General features: G+C 39.3%; 1 protein-coding gene across 2 annotated transcripts in view; it reads left to right on the plus strand.

Moving 5' to 3' along the window:
- The first annotated feature begins 374 nt into the window (after window positions 1-374).
- LOC119732369 (MFS-type transporter SLC18B1-like) overlaps window positions 375-9724 on the plus strand; it is a 20130-nt gene continuing 10780 nt past the window's right edge. Inside the window, exons 1-6 of one of the 2 annotated variants that reach the window (XM_038205825.1) lie at window positions 375-487; window positions 4621-4882; window positions 6833-6928; window positions 7525-7598; window positions 7982-8129; window positions 9177-9245. In XM_038205825.1, the coding sequence (XP_038061753.1) occupies window positions 4628-4882; window positions 6833-6928; window positions 7525-7598; window positions 7982-8129; window positions 9177-9245 (642 nt within the window). In that variant the 5' untranslated portion in view covers window positions 375-487; window positions 4621-4627. The remainder of the gene's footprint in view (window positions 488-4620; window positions 4883-6832; window positions 6929-7524; window positions 7599-7981; window positions 8130-9176; window positions 9246-9724) is intronic. The other variant, XM_038205824.1, reaches the window with a different exon arrangement.

The raw sequence follows: 9724 nt of genomic DNA on the forward strand, positions 1-9724 counted from the left end.
ATCAAAAGCCACCTGTCCTGTACCTCACAAAACATCATCTACTGTCTCACATGCACCAAATGCAACATGTAATATATCGGCGAAACATGCACCACTCTAAAAACTCGCTTCAGGGGTCACAGGTCTGAAGGTTCACTCAATAAGAAAGATCAAGCCACCACCAAACACTTCAATCTCCCAGACCGCAACATTTCTTACATGCACATTTTCGCTATAGAACAAATCACCACCAATACAATGGATGCACCAACTCAACACAGTAGAACGTGCAGCACGGATGAATATCAAACAACAATAGCTCCCGCTTGACACCAAGGGCTGTGAGCTCCTCCTTTGTCCACTTTCTTTGGGGCTCCATTGTCATCTTCCTTTTCACTCCCGTCACTGTCTTATCTCCTACTCTCCGCTCGCTACAGACTCCACTTTCAGTCACTTCTAATAGCCAACACACACCCACCCACACACCCAGGCTCACACACCCAACCTGGTAAGTCCCCACACCATTCGTTTACCCTTCCTTCAAATGCCATTGGAGCAAATTCATAAACCCTTTTCGACCTGATTCAATCACCACAGTTATCCCCCTTGTTTTAGTTCTGTTATTGTCGTTTAAGTTCGTTTTGTTTAAGTTTTACTGTCTCGAAACGTCGATTAAATCCACTCCAGCCAGCAATGCATTGGTTCTGTGTCATCTTCTTTTGTGCTAACCCATTACGCTATGCACTCTTTTCTATATGCATATATACGCCATGGCAGAATGGATAAATGGGCTAGGATTTAATATAAAGGTTTTTTTTAATCTTGAGATCAGTAAAAACAAAACTTATGACAAAATCTCCACCCTAACATCGTACTGGGGATGGGACCTTGTGTGCAGAAAAACATGCAAAAACAAAATCAGTCCAACGTTACTCACTTTTGAGCCAACAAAATTCTCCCAAATTTGCATGGGACAAAGACAAGGTTTGAGGTCTCGATTGCAATTTCTAAAGGAGACTTTTCTTCAACACTTTACACCGGAGAGATAAATTTGAAGCCTATAAAGACTAGACAAGCCCAACTTTTTGAAAAGATTGACCCTTCAGTATTCCCGTGACATGAATGTGGGAAACGTAGAGACTAGGTGCCAGGCGTTTCTTTTGACCATGTTGGCACAGTTGGTTGATGCAGTACTAAAGGGGTGTTTGACGGGTTGTGTCATGTGCAAGTCTATTTTCTGGTGTTGCATGTTCTTACTCTCTTAAGTTTCTCGACTCTCATTTTTGGACTAGTACGCCCTTAAACAATCTAAGTTAGCAGACCAGTAACAACCACAGACCTCAGTGATAATTACGCCCATGCACTTAAAAAAATAAGAAAATTACTCAGGACTCTCCAAGGTGCTTGAGACACACATCAAATTAAAGCTTACTTCATCATCTTTCATTTTCTGTTCACTTTTTTAAGGGGTAAACCTAAGACTTTTCAGAGACTTTTTAGTCCTGAAGCCCATCGCCAGTTTGAAAAAGGATGCCTACGCTCCATTACAAAAAAGGAGCAGTTTAAGGGCCTACGAGGTCCAAGTCCTCTTCACGGCTTCTCCTCTTCTTTTTTACAAACCGTCAAGTTCACGGCCCACAAAATGCTCTAATACCGGAGAATTTGAGGGCATGTAAATCGTGATTTGATAGGCGTAGGCTATTTCAAGCCTATGCCCCTGCAACCCTCGAGTCTAGTCCGAAAATTTGGGACTCTCAATACTCCGTATGAGAGTCCCAAAAATTAAGGTATCCATATCGTGCAATAATAAAACCAGTGTGAATCAAATTTGCAAGCTTCTTACTCACTACAGTTTCCTCAATGTTCCCCGAAACTTCTGCCTCGCAAACTTGCTGTTGTGAGCATTGCATCACCAAAAATTCAGCTTTTAATTCTAATTTTGCAGAGAGTTATCGAAATCCAAACGTGAGACATCACGTTAATGTAATGTATCACGTTAATGTATTAATGCAATGCATTGTGCAAAAAGACTCCTCAGCTATAAAATTTTCATCTTGTACATAAAACAGTGCCCTCTTGTTGATCTGAGTGAATGCAGAATGTTTCATTTTTTTAACAGAGGGCGCTATGTTCTTTTGGCAATCGATTAAAAAACAAGTAAGGATGCAGTGAACTAATTCAAGTGAGAATTTCTACGCGAGCTGATTAGCATAACAAGTGAACCCACAGTTTCTTTTGAAAACGGAGACCCAGAATACTTTTTAACTACCCAGAATACTTTGTGAATCACACTCACATTTCTAGATCATGGAGAATGACGTGGATGATTTTTGAACTGCCAAAAACCTGCCTTAAAATTGGATTTAAGGTCTCAAATTTCGCAGGTGACATGCTTGCAACTATAGCATTTTGATGTATGTGTTGTGTGGGCATTAATTAGCCGAATGGTGAGTAAAAAAACGTCAGTAGTAATTTTGCATTTTCGTAACGTGAGCAACCGATTTTGTGCGTCTTGTTTATTATACATAACACATTTTTTTGGATGTCATCTTTGGTGCTTAGGTAGGTCTAGGTCTACTCTATCTACCATGGGGATAACAGTTATTAAACCTTTTTAGTAAGGTAATTACAGCCCAAGGAAACTCAAAAGTACATCAAAAATTTAACGTGAGTAACCGTGGAATTGCCCATTTACTTTTAACAGCCTACAGTTTTAGATGGTTATAGAAGTTTTCGGTGAAGATATGAATGTCTCTATTTACCGCGAATGGCTATACGTCTGACTTGTTGAGCTCTATTACAAAAAGGTCCTGCATGTATATGTACATGGGTCATTCTATAAATTTGGGGTCCACTTTTTTTCCCGTCCCTGTTACATCTGACATCTATGATTTTATAATTCTGATGCACTCCTTAATGCAGTCATCCTCCAAGAGTGATTATGAATAGCAAACTACCTACCCAACAAATAAACAATCATTTGAAGTCACTTTTAATGATGCTTGAATGGCAAATTACAAAGTACCAAGGTAACAGGGACCGGAAAAATGTCACACTTTGGACCCCAAATTTATAGAATGACCCACATGTATGTGTACATGAACATGTAGTGGGTCAGGATCAAGCTCAGTTCACTTCGCCGTTACGGTTCAAAGTTCATGTTTTCACTAGTTCTCATAGAAGTTGCTAGCACAGTTCAACTTGTATTGAAAGCGGATTGGCAGCAGCAGCAGCATTGCATTGTATATGGTCATATGGTCATATGGTCCTTTGTGAGAAACTTGTAGACCATAGCAAATACCTTCAGGCACACTGCTAGCCCGTTATCCATTCACGCACGCATATGCATATAGAAAGAGTGCATGGGCTATATAATAGACCCCATTCAAACTAAGGGAAAATATTAGTCCGAAAATTTGGGACTCTCAATACTGGGTATGAGAGTCACAAAACTAAGGTATTGAAAACATGCAATACAAGACAATTAATAGACTCATTGCACCTGAAACAACAGTACAACTGCATCGGGAGTCCTGTTTAAAAGGAATAACGTAGGACGCTGTGTCGCCCAAAGGTTAAATTTGTGGTTGTAATGCGCAGGAAAATACAATAGATAAAATTTAATTAAACTCAAATAATACAATACAATGACGCGGATTATATGGTACGGTATTATGAAAGGTGACACCAGCGAAAGAGTGAACAGCTAAATTGTTGGACTAAATGTCGGTGAATGTCACGGTGGAAACTGGAAGAAGTTCAATTCAATTGCCATTGAAAAGTACACATTACATGTATATCTCTATTTATGCTAAATAGATGCACTACATTAATCCAAACGATCGAGAAATTGTCCATAATGAACCACGCACTATACAATTAATTTGATCGTAAAATACTACCCTACCTAAAAGCCATCACCGCGATTGTATTACTAAACAGCCTTGCGCATGCTGTTTAAAGAAAATAAATGTCTAATGATTACGTTACAGAACTTAAAACCACGACTTGTATAAGCCTATAGCCGATCGGAATTTCGGATAGTGTGACAGTACGCTAGTCTTAAAGTGAATGTACATCATTGGCTTTTGCTGTAATTTTCAAAAATGAACTATTTGAGGGGTTAATATAATAGATCAAATGTTGTTACACTGACAAGTTTTGTGTTCGAAAATGCAGGAAAAGCCAAGAAAAACAAAAAAATTCAAGTAGTCTGGTTCCCTGACTCCACTAAAGATGAAATTGATCAATTTATAGATGCCGGAAAATTGTAAGGTCACCCACTAGCTGGCCTGCACCCGCTCATGAACATGTTACCAATAGCAAACACAATTTTGACTGAAAAATAGTAAATTTGGAGAAGTAGTTATAGTTAGGTTTTTCCAACGGTGGTCGGCTGACCATCGTTGGAAATGTATACAAAAACACCATTTTCTTGAAAATGACTTCACACCAGGTGCCATCATTTTACAGGATGCTTAAGATTGTCATTAGCCAACATCCTAGTAAGGTATTTCGTAAAAACTTGGTAGTTTTATTTGTTGATGTTTGTTAAATGTTGTATATTCCCTTTAAGTACTGCTTTGACGGAACCTTACACTAAATTAGTAAACCCTTCTTGTTTTATGTTGACATTTTTGGACAGGCCATGGAGCTTCAAACACACGAAAACGGCAACATGGAGGGTTCGCAGAAAGATGCAAATAGTCAGGTGCCTTCTCCGATGGAGACTCCGCCCAGAGGTTTGGCAACTCCAGAGGAAGCGGTTAATGCCGACGGTGACCAGCAACCAGCGAAGAGCAGGTTTACATCCCACCAGATAGCCACCATTGTGGGCACCTTTTTTGCCGCGCTTACTAACATGATGGCTTACTCGGTCATCACAGTGTTCTACCCTATTGAGGTAAGTTCAACCCGCGTGGGGGGGGGGGGGGGGATGGGGCCCCATAAATTTGCCGTGCCCCCATGTCCCCCACCAAATACTGATAATGCCCCTCTTCCTTCCCCAACCAAAAAGGCTTTTTGTAAGTTGTATTTTTTTAAGTTAGCCAAATTTCTTATGTCAATGGACATAGCGAGGCATTAGGCCCAAAAAAAAAGTCTCCGGTTTCTGGTATGGAGCTTGCCCCAAAAGTGGTGCGGCAACGCGGCTTTTTTTTTTTTCCCTGTTTTTTTTTGCTTCCAATGTCGGCTGATGACTGCAAATGGTGCCCGACTAAACTGAGTGCAAATATATGGGAGTCCAGAGAGGCCACATAAAGCTTATTCTCGACCAAGCAACCTGTCGGCTGGCTCCTTAGGCCGAAAAAGAAAAACATGTTTCTTGTCCGGGTGTTTGAAAAAAAAGGAGGAAGCGGGGCTTTTTATTTTTGTCATGTTTTATTTTCAATGAAATAATTTAAAAAAAATGAATAACATAATATAATACATTTGCGGGGTGAATATACAAGAGAGGTCACCCACTGAAAAAAGGCGCTCTTTCTTGCCCACAATATTTCAAAAAAGGCGTATATGGACCTTATAGGTAGCAGTCATCGAGGCAATACATTTGTCTCGCTGTGACATACCAGAAATAAACCTTTTAAGCACTCATTGTTACTGAATTAAAATAACGAAGGATGCCCTATAAGATGGCCGCTATACGCATAAAGTCTATCCTTGAGGTCTAAGAAATACGAAGGCTGCTCAAGTTTAAGGAATAAGTCAATCTGGCATGAAATGTCATCATGGCCTACGTCAAAGTGAAAATGCACAAAACGCTGCTCCGTCCCATAAATTCCAAACTTTTATTTTTCGATTCATTGACATTCAACGGTTGTATTCAAAAATGCTATCAAAAGCTTGGAAAACACAACGACTATCATGATCAATAGAATTTCTGTAGAAATATAACTATGCAGTTTTTCTAGTATATATTTTCCTGCACAGTCTTGCAATTGACTTTGTATTTCGTTAATCTTTCAGAAATTTGAGATAATTAACACACTGTTATAATGCAACTCAAAATAATTATAATATACACGACTACATGTAATTGTCGAACAGATTTTTCATATTATTCAGGGAATTATTGTAATTAAGCGAATTATTGTTGTTAATGTATTTTTACTCTGTTGGACGGTTTTTAATCAAATTTGGTATACTACTTTTAATTGGATAGTTGTATTTTTGGGAGACAGGTGTTTTTACCAATTAATCTGAATAAATAAAGTATTATTCCATCCTGTATGCTCATTTTTCTCTGTCCCTTTGCCAGATTCATGCTATTGTGTACGTCTCATTCAGTGCACATCACTGGAGTTCGTTTCATTCCCTTTAACGCGTTTCTATCATTCCGTTCCCCCTGTGAGCGTCCTTCGTTTGTCTTCTAAGGCCAAAAAAAGTCTCCGGTTTCTGGTATGGAGCTTGCCCCAAAAGTGGTGTGGCGACGCGTTTTTTTTTTTTTTTTTTCCTGATTTTTTTTGCTTCAAATGTCGGCTGATGACTGCAAATGGGGCCCAACTAAACCTAGTGCAAATATATGGGAGTCCAGAGAGGCCACATAAAGCTTATTCTCGACCATAACCCAATCTAAAAACACGTTAAAATTGTGCAGCAGCATTTTTTATAAATTTTCCTATTTCAAAGGTCTGGTTGAAAGAAAACTGAAGTGTGGAAAGCATTTGACTTCAGCAAGTCAGCGTACCAGATTTTATTCAAATTTAACTCGCAAATGGCTTATTCCTCTATACTGCCGTTAAAATCTGCAAGCTTCAATAAGACAAATTGCTTAGATACATGTAGTTGATTGAAGGATGAAATCCGCTTTTTAGGGATTCATTATATCAAAAGATTTCCTGTCACTTTGCAACAGGCAAAGAAAAGGGGAATATCACAGACAGTTATTGGGATGGTGTTCAGCGTATTTTCCTTGTCATACAGCATAGGATCGCCCCTAATAGGCAAAATGGTAAGTCCCTGTTTGGTCTAAAAATTCAATAAGACTATCATTATTTAGGGGAACGCAAAATATCTTGTTCTAATCTACAACATCTTTGAATGAGGAATGTAACAGTGGATTCAATAGACCTAAATTTCTTTTGTTTGTAAACATTGGCGCCATTTTATATGGGCTGTCGCAAGCGCATAAACTGAAGCCGTGGTTGGCAACATATTTTTCCCAAAAAAGTCCCCATAACGCCATCAATACACAGTAAAAAAAAATGTGTAGGAATTGTGTTGAAGCTTTGTTGACAATGTTGTTTTTCCAACAATCTAATAATAGATGGTTTTCTGTAATAACTCTTCTTCATTTTTGCAGTGTTGGACCTTCCATAGTTTTGCATCCCGTGGTTGGCAAAATGTGTAGTTTGCCAACCAAGCGTAGAAAGGTCTATAGGAACAAAAATAAAACCGACCATTTCTTTCACAAAACTCTGTTCTTTACTCGTCAACAGATGGCGCTATTTGGTTGTTAGCGCCACTACCGGCTCATTTCCCCCTTTTGCTAATCCACCGTAATAGTTACTGACTTTAACATTACATGTACATGTATTTGCTTCTTAGATACCAATCGTGGGTGCCCGTTTCGCGTTTCTCGCCGGTTCGTTTATCACGGGAGGATGTAACATTCTGTTCGGGTGAGCATTAATCTCTTCATGTTCTCTCTTTTTTTTTGCTTCATGGACCGTATTCACGAGGTAGCCATTTTTGTCGTGTTCCCTGAATGTATTTCATAAATTGTTAACTGTTGAATGGGGTGGCGCCATACTATTTATGCAGCCTTATTTACTTTCATTTTTTTTTAAATCTGGTTTAAAACATTAGGGAATATTTAATTACAAAGTGTAAATTATTCGTTAAGCAGACTTGAATTATTTAGTAATGTTCCTGCTCTCAATTCTCTGCCCAAGTTCCAACGATTTTACCTCACTTTCTATTCAATAAGGCCCATAAGGATACAGATTAACAATTGACAACTGGGGGTGCACTAACCGTTTTCTGTCTATATGCTATAATACAGGTTTATTATCGACATGCCCACAAACGCTACCTTCACTGGGTTCAGTTTCGCCATTCGCATTTTAGAGGGGCTCGGCTCGGCTGCTGCGCTGACGTCATCATCGGCCATTGTAGCTTCTGTATGCCCTGACGATGTTGGCAAGGCTGTGGTATAAAAAGTTACTTTCATGGGCAATTATATTACATTTGAGAGATTGAGAGGGCGCTGGAACAACGCCACACTATGAAAGGTCCCGCGTCCGAATTGACCGGAATCCAAATAATATTTCTACCTGATACTTTTCCGGGTAAAAACGACATGTTTTCCGGGTCAACATGACACTTTTCCGGGTCACAAGACCCGAAAGATGACCACCATACTAATTAAAGGGAAAAATGCGTGCATTTATTGAGGGAATAACTGTGTGCCTGGCCGTTTTAAACACTATGTTAAAGACCGATTCGTTTCTGGATACTGAAAATTTATACCCGAGCCAAAGGCGACGGTTATTTTCAGCATCGGTCAAAAATCAAAACTTCTCGGTCCAAAAGTCAAAACAAGTCCAAAATTATAAATTCCAACGACTTTGTTCAACAATTTAACTTCATGTTTTTCGGACACCCCTCTAACTGTATTATGGTATTTCAAGTCTCGCGAGTCGTAGTAAAAAACCCCTCCTTATATGGAGTTTGGCGAGCAGGTCGCGCGTAGTGCGCGAGTGGCGCAGAACGCACCTGTGCCAGTATATTGTGTATTTAGTACTATGAAATACTGACTCACTGGTGGTATTGCGCATGCCTACGTGAGGATTGTGAACGTTGAATCAATAAAACGGTAAAAAGCACCAGATTTCATAGGAGTCCAAATTTCATGTGACACTGGAAAAGTGTTTAAGACAGGCCAGCCGGACTTTATCAACCCTTTAAACCGGCCATGTGACGGGCTCTCGAACAATTGGAATGGGTAAACTGTCTTAGGTATTTATGAATTTAGATATTTATGTGTATTGAAATATTCTGTCCTGCAAAGGGCAAACGTAAACTTTTATTCCGGCAGAAAAGTGACGACTTTAAGATAGGAGTAAATCATTCGCACGCGATCCGCGCATGATTATAGTTGATTAATAAAGCAAAAATCACTGAACGCAAGTTCACACTTCAGAGCACCTGTTTAGCTGAGCTTTTTTTCCATTGGTGCCTCCTTCTTAAATCAACAGAGTCTGGTTGAGACGACAGTCGGCTTTTCTTTCGCAATAGGGCCAGCAGTAGGCGGCTTGCTGTATCACGTAAGTATGGAAAAATTGCTATCGGAGTTTATGAGTTAACGCAATGAGTGCAGTTGTTTTCTGTACAAAAAGAAAATAGTGAAGAGGCAAATACCTACCCCTATAATTTCCAGTCAATTGAAAGAAGTTGCATGTTAAAAGAATCGCACATGACATTATATTTGCCTTGGATGACACCAAGAACATTGTTTTCTTCTCATCTAATTTTTAGATTGAAGTAAAGTTGCGAAAGTGCTTGAATTTTTTATTAAATGTGATATTTTTGTTATTGTACCAAGAAAATGATGTCTTCCCAGAGTCCTAATTTGCTCAACACACGGTGAGGGGAGTGACACGCCCTTTGTTGTTTGCATACAGAATCAACAAACATCCCCAAAAACAAACACATTTTCATTTGTTTTGTTGATTTCCCTTACCAGGTTGCAGGATTTAGAATTCCTTTCTTCGTCCTTGGTGGTCTCGTCCTGTCGACCGTTGTC

The sequence above is a fragment of the Patiria miniata genome, unplaced genomic scaffold, assembly GCF_015706575.1.
Source record: "Patiria miniata isolate m_02_andy unplaced genomic scaffold, ASM1570657v1 HiC_scaffold_24, whole genome shotgun sequence".
Classification (NCBI taxonomy): domain Eukaryota; kingdom Metazoa; phylum Echinodermata; class Asteroidea; order Valvatida; family Asterinidae; genus Patiria; species Patiria miniata.